At 45.0% G+C, this 16738-nt stretch overlaps 1 protein-coding gene across 1 annotated transcript in view; it reads left to right on the top strand.

The window, feature by feature from the left end:
* The window catches only part of CCDC17 (coiled-coil domain containing 17), a 152707-nt gene that overhangs the window by 123720 nt on the left and 12249 nt on the right, over window positions 1-16738 (top strand). The window contains 2 exon segments of the mRNA XM_030208030.1: window positions 5445-5530; window positions 15326-15541. Of these exon segments, the coding sequence (XP_030063890.1) occupies window positions 5445-5530; window positions 15326-15541 (302 nt within the window).

Below are 16738 nucleotides of genomic sequence, written 5' to 3'. Positions count from 1 at the left end.
TTTCCTTAGTCAGTACAGATTCAGACCTGGAAAATTTAGGATTTTCATTGGGTCTGGCTGCTGAGGAACAGTTCATCCTCATGAGTCTTTCTAGTACACAGTCTTGTGATTTACTCCTTATCTGTCTATTGATACAGCTTTGGTAACATATAACAGGGGTGGCCTTGTAGAGCTCTCATGTTTGGCCTTTATTTGTTTCCTGATTGATTTTTCCACGAGCCTCCTGTGAGGGAGGAACAGTATCACATTGACCAGTAGGGATCAGCACAAGACCTAGGGCAGGGGTAGACAACCTATGTACTCAAGGTCCACAATCCAGTTGGGTTTTCAGTATTTCCTCAATTAATATGCATGAGATCTATTTGCATGCACTGCCTACATTCTATGGAAATAGATCTCATGCATATTCATTGGGAAATTCTGAACTACCTAACTGTGTTGAGGACCAAGGTTGCCCACCCCTGACCTAGGGAAACAAAGCACGTCTAATGGTTTATGGTTTACTTTATTTGATAGACTGCCTTTCCATGAATAACTAGGCGGTGTACAATAAAACATACAAGAAAAGAACACCATTAAATTGAGACAGAAAGTATTGCAGAAATAATGAGGAAGCCCTATTAGGGAAATAGATTAAAGTAGCAATCTAAAGAAGGGAGGGAGGGAGAAGGTTATAGGACCTAGTGAACCTTTGTGGTATCGCTAGTGGCCAACTGGATGTTAATTTTAATCAAACTCATAAGTGTTCAACAAGGATCTAAATCTAGGATGGGAATGTTCAAGCCAGAGTAAAGGGGTAGTACAGAAAACAAGCTCTTTCATTTGGTTTCATAATGGGCCTGATGAACTGAGCGAATCTGGAGGTACTGGTTGGTGTGGGGGATAGTATGGGGAATCAGCATGTAGAAGCTTATGGGTGAGAATGAGAATTTTAAACTGGATATCAAGCAAGATAGGCAACCAATGGTGATGGATGAAGAGAGGTGTGACTCAAAATGGGTAGCATTGGAGAGAATACAAATAACAGTGTTTTGATTTGTTTGCAAGCACCAGAGTTGATAGTGAGGGAGTCTAGAGTAAATGATGTTACAGTAATCCAAGTGTGACATTAGAAGTTCAAAGAGAATGGTCATCTGTACAGATTCATCTAAGTAGAAATGGATCACTCTAAATTGCCTCTGGTCTTAATAAGGGCAGAGATTGATAATGGACCCAGAGTTCAGAATTTCCTCTTATTATTCACTGATAAGCTACAAGGACCTGGTGGGCAGAAAATCACTAAATAGCAACTATACTGGACTCGTTTGCAAAGGATATGAGAGGACCTAATTTGCCTTTAGGCTTTGCTGACAGGCTGCACCAATGAAGGGAATAATGCCAAAATGGCAACATATTATTTATTATAGATATAAAAATAACAATATGGGAAAATGCAAAGCAACTTACAAATCTCTGTATACTACCCAAAATATACTGACCAATAGATATATGAAAATATGTATGCAACTATATATAACTACACAACTATAATACTACTATTACTTATCACTTCTATAGTGCTACAAGGCATACGCAGCGCTGTACACCATACATGAAAAAGACAGTCCCTGCTCAAAGAGCTCACAATCTAAATAGGACAGACAGAACAACAACTAAGAGGTAAGGGAATTAAAGAGGTGGGGATAAAAGGGTACAGGAGAAAAGATTACCAACAGCAACAGTATTAGGCTACTAACCACAGGTCCTGTTGTAACCAATCAGTTGCAGGCAAAAACAAAAGCTAACTAAACCCTGAGCCAAAAGAAGAAAAATCCTGAATCTCACCCTTGAGGTCCCGTAGGTTCAGAGTCCAAGGGGGTGATGAATCAACTCCTCCTGTTCAGGCTCCAGCAGATTTTCTGCCAGCCCTGTAGATCAGGTGTTTGTTCAAAGTCTGTATTCTGTGCAGCTGGTTACTCAGGGCAAGTTGCACTAAACTAAATAAGCCTTTAACGAACAAGTAGATTACCCTGGCATGCACTAAAGCCCAATTTCCGACGACGGTAGCAACAAATGAAAACGGAATGCAGATGAGCTAATTGTGTAGAAACCCTATTGAAATGAGATGCACTAAGGTTTTCCGCTTGCCCTAACGCTGGAAAACTCTGTACCTCTCGTTGGGGCTGCCCGGCTTCCAAAACTTAAATGTAAAAAAAAAAAAACGGGAGTGGGCAAAAACGCTCGTCAGGAGCGTCCTTTATTGACGGCCTTGCCCCCCCCCCCCCCCCGCCCGAGGTCACCGCTGCTCCCCGCTCCCCCCTGCATTAAAATCATAACTTAGGCAGCCCCGGCCCCCCTAGTGCACGTAAACACAGGTCCTTGGATGGAGTCACAAGCACAGTCGTGCCAAGAAGTATTTTTCCGTGAAGAAAGCTGGTTTCTGATGTATTCAGACCTCAGGCTGCCGAATCCATATTTAGTTCAGGAAAAGATGGTTCAGACCTCAAACCAGCAAAGGTGAGACAGCAGGAAAAGACCCTACAGACCATACAACTAAATATAAAAGGGTTTATTTACAATGGTAAGATATAAAGCAAATGTGTAAACAGAGGTAAAATGAGAAATCAGAATGTAAAAGCTCCTAATAAAAGTAAAATAAACAGGTATCAGATGAAATAACTCACACTCCCTATGATAACACTGCCTAAGAGCACAGTGTTCACAGACTTTTACAATAAAAAAGGTATTCAACCTCAGACTGTTCTCTGATTGTCTCTTCATGCACGCAGGTTGCAGGAATCTTCTGATTGATGATCTTTTATACAAAATTGTATCCTAAGTGTCCTTCAAATCACAATAGGCATCTTGCTGTGTGATTGGTCTGTGTCCGATTGTTGTAAATATGGCAAAGTAAAGAGCACAAGATTCCAAGTAGCCAAACAAAGAATACACAGAAAAAATTGGGGAAAGACCACTGCATTAGTAGTGGTCATTTCTCAAATCTTTTCTATAGATACTAGCCGTTAAGCCCGTAACAACGGGCTAGTTTTTTGTTTTCCTATGGCCTCCCCCCCCCCCCCCGGTCCACCAACCCTGCTCTCTCCCCTGCCCTCCCCCCCAGCGTCTGTTTCCCTCAGTTCTGCCCCCACCTTCCCTCCCTGCTCCCTCCTCCTCCGATTTCCACGCCCATGTCCAAGCCCTCTTCCCTATTGGGCTGTACTGCAGATGGAGGCGGGGCTTGGACTTCTACACTCTCAGCGTTCCGACTCTACTGCGCATTTGCAGGTGAGTCGGTCACTTGCCTTTTATATGTTTGATGGTGACCATAAGTATGTCTTTGTCATCTGGATATCCCCCATATTCCAGAGGATCCAAGCAGTCTGGGACAGAATAAGCAGAATGTCCTTGCCCAAGGTTAATGCATGCCTCTGACTTAGCCCAAATGTTTGTCGGGGTTAACAGTACCAGGGTCAGAGCCAGGAGTGCAGAGTAATCCTAAATCTTTCACACACAGAGTTCAATGCAGTCTGACATCACAAAATCAGAATTGCAGACTGGAATAAGTCTGTGATACAATGAATGTATTATAGTGGGGGTGGAATGGGTAAATGTGAAACGTCTGTTTACTCTTTCCAAAAATACTGGGACTAGGGGGCATACTAAATTTTAAAACGAATCACAGAAAATGTTTCTTCACTCAACATGTGATTAAACTCTGGAACTCGTTGCCAGAGAATATGGTAAAGGTGGTTAGCTTAGTGGGGTTTAAAAAAGGTTTGGATGGCTTCCTAAAGGAAAAGTCCATAGACCATTATTAAAATGGACTTGGGAAAATCCACTGCTTATTTTTGGGATAAGCAGCATAAAATGTATTGAGCTTTTTTGGAATCTTGCCAAGTATTTGTGACCTGGATTGGCCACTGTTGGAAACAGGATGCTGGGCTTGATGGACCTTCGGTCTGTCCCAGTATGGCAATATTTATGTACTTATGTGGGGGTGGGGGGTACTACCCACACTCCCATATTTGGAACAAGTTCAGTCACAGCTTCCAAGTCAGACAACAGCTGGGGGAAGGGGAAAGAGAGAAAGAGAGCAGACATTCTTAGGGGAGTATGATGCAACACTTTCTGACCTACAGATGGTGGGACAGACTTTCCTATTAAGGTCTGCTAGATACATTAAAATTGACATGTGCTTGCAACTATCAGACAGGTTGCATGGCTCAATGAACCACTGGCCTGACCCATTGTGACACCTTGTGAGCCTCTATCCTCATCCTTCTCGATCTATCTGCTGCTTTTGACACTGTTGATCACCACCTACTCCTTGATACGCTGTCCTCACTTGGATTTCAGGGCCCTTTTCTGTCCTGGTTTTCTTCTTATCTCTCCCAGCGTACCTTTAGTGTATACTCTAGTGGAATCCCCTCTACTTCTATCCCACTGTCAGTTGGTGTACCTCAGGGATCTGTCCTGGAACCTCTTCTTTTTTCCATCTATACTTCTTCCCAAAATCTAATTATTTATCGCAAAGTGCCAATAGGGCAATTTAACCTGAATAACAGAACTTTAAAACCATTTGGCATGCTTTTGAATAATTCATGTGATTTTTGCTGTTGCAAATTAAATGATCCCAGGTTCCATTCTAATTCATGTTTAATGTGGGATAAAATGCCATAAATAAGTAAATAAATATAAACTTTTAATGTTGAGCACCTGATTCTCAAAGTGGGCATATTCCAAACACTATAATGAAAATAAAATGATTTTTTCTACCTTTGTAGTCTGGTGACTTTGTTTTTCTGATCATGCTGGCCCAGTATCCGATTCTGCTGCTGCTCTTAACTCCGTTTCCAGGGCTTCCTTTCCATTTATTTCTTTACTTTCCTCCTTTCATTTCTTGCCCTACATCCGTAAGTAAAAGCTGGGTCCTCCACAGATTTGACTGTCCAGTGGATCCAGCTTCTGCCTATTTTCTTCATCCATGTGCAGTTTTCCCTTCATCTCATCTCCTTCCTCACTCTTCCCCCCCCTCTATCCACCCATGTCCAGCGATTCTCTTCTCTTCCTCTGCCCCCCTCCAGCCACCCATGCCCAGCGATTCTCCTCACTCCCCTGCCCCCCCTCCAGCCACCCAGGTTGTCCGGTGGATTCTTCGGGGCAGGCAGGAAAGATCCCCAGTCTTTCCTGCCCGCTGCTGGCTTTTAACTCGTAACCCCTATTCACTTGTTCAGTTCCCATGTCTGTTTTATCATTTCCACCTTAGTAATGCCCTTATCCCTTATTTGTCCTGTTTGTCTGTCCTAATTAGATTGTAAGCTCTGTTGAGCAGGGACTGTCTCTTCATGTTCAAGTGTACGCGCTGTGTATGTCTAGTAGCACTTTAGAAATGATAAGTAGTAGTAGCAGTAGAATGTTCTGATGTCCTAACTCCAAGGCCTGAGCTTGCATATTTTATGTTTCAGGAGTCGCTGAGACCTCAGACCCCTTTGCTGGGCAAACACTTGTTAGATGTGCCAGAAGTCCTAGGGCCAGCTCCGTATGACCCAGCGTAAGTTTAATGCCACATCTGGATGCCAAGGTTAGACTGAGATTTCCATCGCCTCTACTATTGATTTTGGGACCCAATTATTAAAGTGCTTTAACCAGTTAATGCTGAATTAGCGCCAGTTAACTGTTACTGCACATGTGGTCACTGTTACTGCACTGACATGGCAGCGTGTGGTAATTCATGCATTAATTGCATGCCATGTTAGAGATTGGAAGCTGGGTGGGATAAGGGTAGAGAATGGGCATGCAGTTAGCACATGGACTTACCGTGTACTGGAATATGTACAGTTAGCACAGATGTATTGTAAGCCACATTGAGCCTGCAAATAGGTGGGAAAATGTGGGATACAAATTCAACAAATAAATAAATGTACTCACCGCTGCCTCAATCGTAATCAGAGATGGGTAGCAACCTAAGTACAATTGGCAGTACTTTTACTTGTAACTTTTACTTGTAATTAGCAGAGATTGGGTGGTATTTGGAGAGTAAAACTGGTGCAGGACGTACTTCTACGGTCTGTGCCCTCATCATGACTGAATAGATATGGATGGGCTGGAGTGTAAATTTTAAGGGGCTTCGAGCTTCAGAACTTAGTACTAGAAAAGTACTGGACAGACTTCTACGGTCTGTGCCCTGAGAATGGCAAAGACAAAGCAAACTTGGGTATAAAGTATCACATACCATGTAAAATGAGTTTATCTTCTTGGGCAGACTGGATGGACCGTACAGGTCTTTATCTGCCCTCATTTACTATGTTACTATCAGGCTTATTTTCAAAAGAGAAGGACGCCCATCTTTCAACATAAATCGGAAGATGGGCGTGCTTCTCACAGGGTCGCCCAAATTGGCATAATCAAAAGCTGATTTTGGGCGTCCCCAACTGCTTTCCGTCACTGGGATGGCCAAAGTTCCCGGGGGCATATCGGAGGCGTAGTGAAGGCGGGACTTGGGCCTGGCTAACACATGGGCGTCCTCGACCCATAATGGAAAAAAAGGGCGTCCCTGATGAGCATGTGGATGACTTTACCTGGTCCAGTTTTTCTTACGACCAAGAAACAGAAAGGTGCCCGAACTGACCAGATGACCACCGGAGGGAATTGGGGATGACCTCCCCTTACTCCCCCAGAGGTCACTAACCCCCTCCCACCCTCAAAAAAGAACTTTAAAATATTTTGTGCCAGCCTTTATGCCAGCCTCAAATGTCATACTTGGGTCCATCGCAGCAGTATGCAGGTCCCTGGAGCAGTTTTAGTGGGTGCAGTGCACTTCAGGCAGGCATACCCAGGTCCATCCCCCCCACCTGTTACACTTGTGGTGGTAAATGTGAGCCCTCCAAAACCCATCACAAACCCACTGTACCCACATCTAGGTGCCCCCTTCACCCATAAGGGCTATGGTAGTGGTGTACAATTGTGGGGAGTGGGTTTTGGGGGTCTCAGCACACAAGGTAAGGGAGCTATGCACCTGGGAGAAATTTGTGAAGTCCACTGCAGTGCCCCCTAGGGTGCCCGGTTGGTGTCTTGGCATGTCAGGGGAACCAGTGCTCTACAAATGCTGGCTCCTCCCATGACCAAAGGGCTTGCATTTGGTCATTTCTGAGATGGGCGTCCTTAGTTTCCATTATCGCCGCAAATCAGAGACGATCAAGTCTAAGGATGACCATCTCTAGGGTTGACCTAAATGTCAAGATTTGGGCGTCCCCGACCATATTATCGAAACAAAAGATGGACGCCCATCTTGTTTCGATAATACGGGTTTCCCCACCCCTTTGCCGGGACGTCCTGCGAGGACGTCCTCAGGAAAACTTGGGCGCCCCTTTCGATTATGCCCCTCCATGTAGTACAAGTTAACTCCAGATAAACTTGCTAAGATAACTGAGAACATGTCAAATAAGTGCTGGTCAGGCCAAAATGACACTGGTTCTCTTTCCCACATGCTCTTCTATTGCTCAAACTTGGTCTCATTCTGGTCACAAGTTTGGGATAGGATTAAATCTATTTTTTCTATCCATGACAGCCTCACATACAAAATCATTATCCTATGTTCCTCCTCTGATAATGCCAAACTATTTAACTTGTTGATTACAGTTGCCATTCATATTATTGTTCTACATTGGGAAAATAATGTCAATATATCTTTTCACGGAAAAAGGTTCTTTATCTGTTTTCCATACAAATTGGTCAATTTTAGATTCTTACTGCTCTCCTTCCTCTCGTCCTTAATTTTTCATTAATAACTCTCATTATATACCAAAATTTAATGCTTTCCTTCATATGTACATATGACCTATTGTGCAATTGTAATCTCTTCTTCACAACAGTGGTTTCCATCCTCTGCTTATTATTTTTCTCCTCTTCATTTTGTATTACTGTTTCATAATCAATAAATACTTAAAAAAAAAGAAAGTATTTTCCATTCACCTTGCAGCTGGTCCCAAAAACAGCTGAGCTGCGACCGGAAATTTGGGCCCAATCAGCTGCAACAGTGGCGTAGCCAAGGGTGGGCTTGGGTGGGCCCAGGCCCACCCACTTTGAGCTCAGGCCCACCAGTAGTAGCACACCTATGATGTGGCCGGCAGAGATTCCCAAGCTGAAAACTCCCAACAACTGTCCCTCCTACATACCTTATAAATAGCAGATCTTCGCCTGCAGGAAGCAGCGATTGATACATACTGCTTACACCAGCCCCACAGCCTTCCCTCTGACATATTCCCGCCTATGCAGAAACAGGAAGCTGCATCAGTGGGAAGGATGTGGGGCCTACATGAGTAGTGTGTATTAGTTGCGCCTCACTGAGAATCTGAAATTTAAAAGGTGTGCAGGAGAGGAGGGACATTTGAGAGACCATATGGCATGCAGGCGAGAAGAGAGACCAAATCACCTATGGGATGGGGTGGGGTTCTTCTGCCCACCCATCTTGGGCCCAGGCCCACCCAAAATTGGGTGTCTGGCTATGCTAGCGTCTGACATCACTTTAGCATCAACCCTTCCCTCCCTCCCTTGGCTGGCTATTGCGTGGGCTGGGCTGGGTTGCACTACCTCCCCCCAACCTACCTTAAGGTGTCCTGGTGGTCTAGTGGCCTCTTTGAGGCAGGAAAAAACCCCACTCTTGCCTGCTGCCGCTACCCATTGCCACCACTTCTTCAAAATGGCTGCCAAGACTTCAAGCAGCAGGCCTCACGAGACTTTGCAGATACTTGAGCCGCACCATGCAGGAAGCTGGGAAAGTCTTGTGGGATTTGAAATCATGAGACTTCCCCCAACTTCCTGCACGGCACAACTCAAGTATCTTCAGAGCCCAGCCTTGCAGGGGAAGAAAAAGGATTCTTGAGGCAGCAAGGAAGAAGAAAAAATCCGGAGCCTGAGCAGTTGAGGTAAACACAGGGGGATGGGGGCGGGTCTGCATTTAAAAAAAAGGCTATTAACGCATTAAAATATTAATGTGTTAATAGCATTCTTAATGTGTTAATTACCCATCCCTACTAAATACAAAACAAGAAATATCTCAATGCTACTTTCTCTTGTTACTTGTCCACAGTTGGGGTAAGCATACAAAGCTGGTTTTTTTTTTACTTGCTCTCACAAAGTTTCTTTCTCAGAGGATAGTAACTACAACTGCATTGACTTGGGAACCTAAATGTAAAGTCCCTTTACCTGGGTGCTTTCCAGGTCCAAGTGGGCTGGAGCCTCCCGAAGGCAGTCTCCGTCAGACCCTCACTTACTCCTTCGCTTGGCAATTGGTACCTCCACCTGGGGAAAGAAGAGTTAGCAGGTGGGAAAACCCTCTTCTCCCCCAGAAAACTCAGACTCGGGTACAAAACCCTCTGTGGGAAGCAATGCTTGCAGTTATACATAGGCTGTCTCAAAGACATAGCCACAAACCGTTCAGTCTGAAATGACCACTCCACAGTCAACAGTTTATAACCAAATAACTGGAACTCTTTATTTTAACTCTGCAACTTCAGTCAGTTCAATAGGAAAAATAGTCCAACAGCAGGTAATGCGTCAAACCTCTTTTCTCTCTTCTGTGGTTCCTCAAGGGAATCCATTTTCCTCTCTTCCAGGTGTATTTACAGGGATACTCAGGATAGTTAAATATATGTACAGTTATATACAGTTCCCCTGTGCAGCTTGCACTGAGCAAATTTTGGAGATCAATACTGCTTCCTCTATCTTCTAGAGGGCACGTTCTCAGCCGGTTCAACCCTCTTGGCTAAACCCTTCCCCAGCAGTGTCCACTCTCTTCAGATCATCCTGATCCGTGGGGCAGGCTATTCATAAGAACATAAGAGTAGCCCTACTGGGTCAGACCAATGGTCCATCTAGCCCAGTATCCTGTTGCCAACATTGGCCAATCCAGGTAACAAGTACCTGGCAGAAACTCAAATCCCAGGGCAAGCAGTTGCTTCCCTATGCCTGTCTGAGTAGCAGGCTTTGGACTTTTTCTCCAGGAGCTTGTCCAGACTTTTTTTTAAACCCAGATATGCTAACCACTGTTACCACATCCTCCGGTAAAGAGTTCCAGAGCTTATTTCCTATTTGTTTTAAAAGTATTTCCATGTAACTTCCTTGAGTGTCCCCTAGTCTTTGTACTTTTGGAACTAGTAAAAAAATTGATTTACTTCTACTCGTTCTACACCACTCAGGATTTTGTAGACCTCAGTCATATCTCCCCTAATCCATCTCTTTTCCAAGCTGAAGAGCCCTAACCTCTTTAGCCTTTCCTCATACGAGAGGCATTCATTGTGGTTGCTCTTCTTTGAACCCTTTCTAATTCTGCACTTGGGTCACAAAAATCCGAGGGAACGGTACAGTATAGGGGGTGAAGTGCTTCAGTGTGCGAAGGAAGAGCCGGACTTGGGGGTGATTGTGTCTGATGACCTTAAAGCTTCCAAACAGGTAGAAAAAGCGATGGCCAAAGCCAGAAGGATGCTTGGGTGCATAAAGAGAGGCATGACCAGCAGGAAAAAGGAGGTGATAGTGCCGTTGTATAAGTCTCTGGTGAGGCCCCATTTGGAATACTGCATGCAGTTCTGGAGACCGCACCTACGGAAAGATATAAACAAGATGGAGTCGGTCCAGAGGGCAGCTACAAAATTAGTAAACGGTCTTGAATGCAAAAATGATAGGGACAGGCTTATGAACCTCAACATGTATACGCTGGAAGAGAGGTGGGAGAGAGGAGACATGATAGAAACGTTTAAATATCTCAAGGGCATTTATGTACAGGAAGAGAACCTTTTTCAAATGAAGGAGAGCTCTGGAATGAGGGGGCATATGACGAAGTTAAGAGGGAATAGGCTTAGGAGTAACCTAAGGAAGTATTATTTCACAGAAAGGGTGGTGGAGGCATTGAATGGCCTCCCAGTGGAGGTGGTGGAGTCGAGGACTGTTCCAGAATTTAAAAAGGCATGGGATAAGCATGTGGGATCACTTAGGAACAGGTAGAATTGGGGGTTACAGAGGATGGGCAGACTGGATGGGTCATTTGGCCTTTATCTGCTGTCATGTTTCTATGTTTCTATATCTTTTTTGAGATACGATGACCAGAACTGAATGCAATACTCAAGGTGTGGTTGCACCATGGAGTGATATAGAGGCATGATAGTATTTTCGGTCTTATTTACAATCCTTTTCTTAATAATTCCTAGCATCCTGTTTGCTTTTTTTGCCGCCGCACACTGAACAGAAGATTTCAGCATATTATCTACAACAACACCTAGATCTTTTTCTTGAGTGCTGACCCCCAAGGTGGACCCTAGCATCAAGTAACTATGATTCAGATTATTCTTTCCAATATGCATCACCTTGTATTTGTCCACATTAAATTTCATCTGCCATTTAGACGCCCAATCTTCCAATTTCCTAAGGTCTTCCTGCAATATTTTACAGTCCGCACGTTTTTTTACAACTTTGAATAGTTTTGTGTCATCTTCAAATTTAATCACCTCACTCATCTTTCCGACTTCCTTTTGTGCCATCTGCAAATTTAATCACCTCACTCGTCATTCCGATTTCCATATCATTTATAAATATGTTAAATAGCACCAGTCCCAGTAGAGATTCCTGTGGCACTCCACTGTTCACTCTCCTCCATTGAGAGAAACGACCATTTAACCCTACCCTCTGTTTTCTATCCAATAGCCAATTCCTAATCCACACCAGAACCTTGCCTCCTGTCCCATGATTCTTTAATTTTCTCAGGTGTCTGTCATGAGGAACTTTATCAACAGCTTTCTGAAAATCTAAACCGACTTACCTTTATCCAAATGTTTATTCACGCCTTCAAAGAAATGAAGCAAATTGGTGAGGCTGAACCCATGCTGACTCTGTCCCATTAAACCATGTTTGTCTACATGTTCTGTAATTTTATTCTTTATAATAATTTCCACTATTTTGCCCGGCACTAACGTCAGTCTTACCAGTCTGTAATTTCCCAGATCACCCCTGGAACCCTTTTAAAAAGTCGGTGTCACATTGGCCACCCTCAAATCTTCAAGTACTATTGACAATTTTAACGACAGGCTACATATTACTAACAGCAGATCAGCAATTTCATGCTTGAGTTCTTTGAGTACCCTTGGATGTATGCCATCCGGTCCAGGTGATTGACTAATTTGTCAATTTGGTTCAGTACATCTTTCAGGTTCACCGAGATTTCTTTTAGTTCCTCCGCATCATCACCCTTGAAAACCATTTCCAGTACAGGCAGATTTCTAACATCTTCTTTCGTGAAGACAAATAAAGAATTCATTCAGTTTCTTCTCTATGGCCTTGTCCTCTCTGAATGCTCCTTTGTGATCTAAAGGTCCCATGGGTTCCCTCGCCGGCTTTCTGCGTTTTCTTCATTTGGGTCCTTTTTCCATTCTTTAATGGACAATCTTTTGGCTGTAATAGCCTCTTTTACTTCACCTTTTAACCTTCTCTAGCCTCCAGACCCCTAATTCCTCAAGCTTCTCCTTCCAGCTCTGCTAGCCAGAAACACCAAAATCCACAAAGAAAAAGAAAATCAAACTAAGACCCCCCCCCCTAAAGCGCAAACACACACTTTTATTATCTCTTATCTCCACCTCCCCTGTCACTCTTCTGTCACAGGGCACTTTGCCTCTGCATTTTATTTCATAAACTCTCCCAATGGCTGGGCTTCCTCCCACCCAGGGACCTCCCAGTCACACCCCTCAATGACTCCTCACAGGAACTTACTTTCTTCAATAATCCCAATTTAACGGGGGATTACATAAACATGCCAGACTTTTGTTCAAATGGTTCTCCCAGTTGTCAGCCTGAGACTGGAGGGTAATAATCTCCTGTGGGTTTAGCAGAGGCCTGCCAACTGCAAACTCTGACAATCCCCAGTGGGCCTCATTGGTTCACATTCACACAACCAAACTTTAGTTTTCGGTTTCGGCCAAAACCAGGCAATAAGTTTCAGCTGCAGTTTCGGTTTTGGCCGAAAGTGTTTAGACAGTTTGAGTAGCAGTTTCGGCCGGCCTCTGTGACACTCCTGCAATAACACAACTCTGCAGACTGCTCTCCATGTGACACAAGCCATTACCATCCTGCATTGTGCCAGTTACCCAGGAATGAGATGCCTCAGCCACAATCATCCTGCCCTACCTGAGACTTGCACCCTCACTCAGACCTCAGTCCATACTCAGTCCCCCAACTCCAGATCCTGCCATCCAGGACTCCTTGTGACTTAGTCTGACATTGTCCTCCATCCCTGCAGTGCATCACTCCATAAGTCACCCCCAAATCATGTAACTACAAAAAAGAAAACCTGTCTAGGAGTTGTCTGCCCTAATTAGATTGTAAGCTCTGTTGAGCAGGGACTGTCTCTTCATGTTCAAGTGTACAGCGCTGTGTACGTCTAGTAGCGCTTTAGAAATGAAAAGTGGTAGTAGTAGTAGTAGTAGTCTTTGGGATTCCAGAACCTTGATACTCATTGGGATTCTGTATAGAATCTTGTTACTCTTTGGGATTCCGGAATCTTGCTACTCTTTGTCCTTATCCCTTATTTGTCCTGTTTGTCTTGATTAGATTGTAAGCTCTGTTGAGCAGGGACTGTCTCTTCATGTTCAAGTGTACAGCGCTGCGTACGTCTAGTAGCGCTATAGAAATGATAAGTAGTAGCAGTAGTCTTTGGGATTCCGGAATCTTGTTACTCTTTGGAATTCTAGAATCTTGCTACTGTTTGTCCTTATCCCTTATTTGTTCTGTTTGTCTGTCCTAATTAGATTGTAAGCTCTGCTGAGCAAGGAACTGTCTCTTCATGTTCAAGTGTACAGCGCTGCCTACGTCTCGTAGTGCTATAGAAATAAGTAGTAGTAGTAGTCTTTGGGATTCCGGAATCTTGCTACTCTTTGTCCTTATCCCTTATTTGTCCTGTTTGTCTGTCCTAATTAGATTATAAGCTCTGTCGAGCAGGGACTGTCTCTTCATGTTCATGTGTACAGCGCTGCGTATGTCTAGTAGCGCTATAGAAATGATAAGTAGTAGTAGTATATATAAGAAACAATGTTTATATGATGTGCTCAGTAATTCAAATGCCACATATCAAACAAATGAGACGAGCAACTTTTAACCCACTACAGCCCATTACTTTCTGTTGCAACTATAGAAAGTCGCATATTATTGAAAAACCCTTAAACCTCCACAGTGAAACCCCCAAAGCCACACTCTGCAATCCTGCTTTGTCTGTGAAGCCCCTCACTCCACACACTGCCATCCCCCACACCGAGACCTCCTCTCACCCTCTGGGAAAAATATATTGCATGGATAAAAACGACTTCAGGAGCTGCCAAATGCATATAAGGATTGTGTTGCACATCACCCTGCTGCTATGATCAGAAATAAGCTGATGCTATATCAGGGGCCCAGAGGCTCTCCTGCCACTGCCACTCACTACAGCCCCCCAAGGCCTGAAGGGCCCTGGTGGTCAGGTGGACTCTGCAAGGGAAGGAATGAGCAACATTCTTTCCTGCCCGGTGCCACCGTGTTTTCAAAATGGCTGCTGAGACTCCCTGTGGCAGTCTTACAAGATTTTCAAGATCTGCGAGACTACCGCGGGAAGTCTCGGCACCCATTTTGAAAACACGGTGGTTCTTTCCTGTCCCTGAAGAAGCCACTAAACCACCAGGGCCCTTCAAGGAAGGACCGGAAGGAACCACTGAGGCTCGGGGGACCGTAGTGTGTGTGGGGGGGGGGGGGGGCTGCAGCGGTAAGGAGGCTGTAGTGTGCAGGAGGGGGCTGCAGCTGCGGTGGTAGGGAGGCTGTGGTGTGCGGGAGGGGGGCTGCAGTTGCGGTGGGAGGGGGGCTGTAGTGTGCGGGAGGGGGGCTGCAGCTGCGGTGGTAGAGGGGCTGTGGTGTGCGGGAGGGGGGCTGCAGCTGCAGTGGTAGGGGGGCTATGGTGTGCGGGAGGGGGGCTGCAGCTGCAGTGGTAGGGGGCTGTGGTGTGCGGGAGGGGGGCTGCAGCTGCGGTGGTAGAGGGGCTGTGGTGTGCGGGAGGGGGGCTGCAGCTGCAGTGGTAGGGGGCTGTGGTGTGCGGGAGGGGGGTGACAGCGGTGGGGCCCAATGACCTTTACTGTCCAGGGGCCCAGATCACTGTCAGTCCATCATTGTACTATATTATCACCAGCACTGAGCGCACAATGGCAGTCTAGCACTGTATGAACACAGCCAGTTCTTTTACCTAAAGAGATTATTTCATCCCATTTAGTGCACACGCGAGATCAACTGCTTTAAAGCTTTTAGCCTTCCTGTTAATATCTTTTTATGATTCTGTATTACTGCACAGGGCTGGTTTTGTCGTATTCTATGACTTCTTGATGGGCTTGGACCCAACATTTCTCCAGGTACGCTTAGTCACGGGGCTCTATGCCAATGGGCAGGAGATGAGCCGGCCGACACTCCTCCCTGCAGTGTTCAGCGAGAAGGGACAAGCTTCACAGTACATGCTGGATGTCCGGAAAGGGACCAGTGCAATATTATCAGTCAAACAACCTGTGCCAAGGTAAGAGACCAGTAACATTTCAACTAAAAGTGTCTGCCATGGCAAGGAATCAATACGATAATATAATGCCAACACAAGTCTGGACTGTGTTATCAGCTAAACCAGTGGTTTTCAAGCCAGTCCTCAGGGACTACCTGGCCAGTTGCATTTTCAGGATATCCACAATGAATATGCAAGAGAGAGATTTGCATGAACTGCCTTCTTAGTGTAATTCCCTATTCTACTGGGGATTTCTAGAGTGTTGGTAGAACTCTCCAGAGGAACTGGGGGAGGGATTTGAGTTGAGTGAGGTGTGTGGACCCTGCCCAAAGGGGTGAGCTCATGTATCTGTGTGTGAGTGACAGAAAGGGGAAGGGGACCCTTGGAGGACAGGGGATCCCAAAGTGGCTACATAAGTACATAAGTATTGCCATACTGGGAAAGACCAAAGGTCCATCGAGCCCAGCATCCTGTTTCCAACAGTGGCCAATCCAGGTCACAAATACCCGGCAAGATCCCAAAAATGTACAAAACATTTTATACTGCTTATCCCAGAAATAGTGGATTTTCCCCAAGTCTATTTAATAACGGTCTATGGACATTTCCTTTAGGAAGCCATCCAAACCTATTTTAAACTCCGCTAAGCTAACCGCCTTTACCACATTCTCTGGCAACGAATTCCAGAGTTAATTACATGTTGAGTGCAGAAACTTTTCTCTGGTTCGTTTTAAATTTATTACATTGTAGCTTCATCGCATGCCCCCTAGTCCTAGTATTTTTGGAAAGCATGATAAACTTGGGCTGAACAAATGAGTAGCTGCTGCCCCTAACTGTGGCAACTGTGAAGGTGCGAGAGCTTAGGGAGGGTAAGGGTAGCCCAGCCCAAAGCAGGAACCAGGACAGGGGAAGCCTGTTCAAGGCCAGGGTACAGATCCAGAAGTGAATCGCTGGAAGGACAGCCTAAAGGGTCAGTGCCTGAGGGAAGTGGATTGTGTTCCTGAAAAGTCCAGGAGCAGCCCCTGGGCTGGGTAAAGGTCAGGCAGTGTTTGTAAATGTGTAAATACCAAACATTGCAAAGATCAAGTTTTGAGAACCGAGGGTTGAGATTGTAATACAGTCTTGAATGGACAGGAGGGGGAGGGGTTCTACTGTACATATGGATTGGATTGCATTTGTTATTTTGAATCCGCCTTTGTCCAAGGTGGCTTACAAAAGTAC

The sequence above is a fragment of the Microcaecilia unicolor genome, chromosome 6, assembly GCF_901765095.1.
Source record: "Microcaecilia unicolor chromosome 6, aMicUni1.1, whole genome shotgun sequence".
NCBI classification, from domain to species: domain Eukaryota; kingdom Metazoa; phylum Chordata; class Amphibia; order Gymnophiona; family Siphonopidae; genus Microcaecilia; species Microcaecilia unicolor.
Note: the sequence above shows the minus strand (reverse complement) of the source record. Positions and strands in the feature narration are given on the sequence as shown.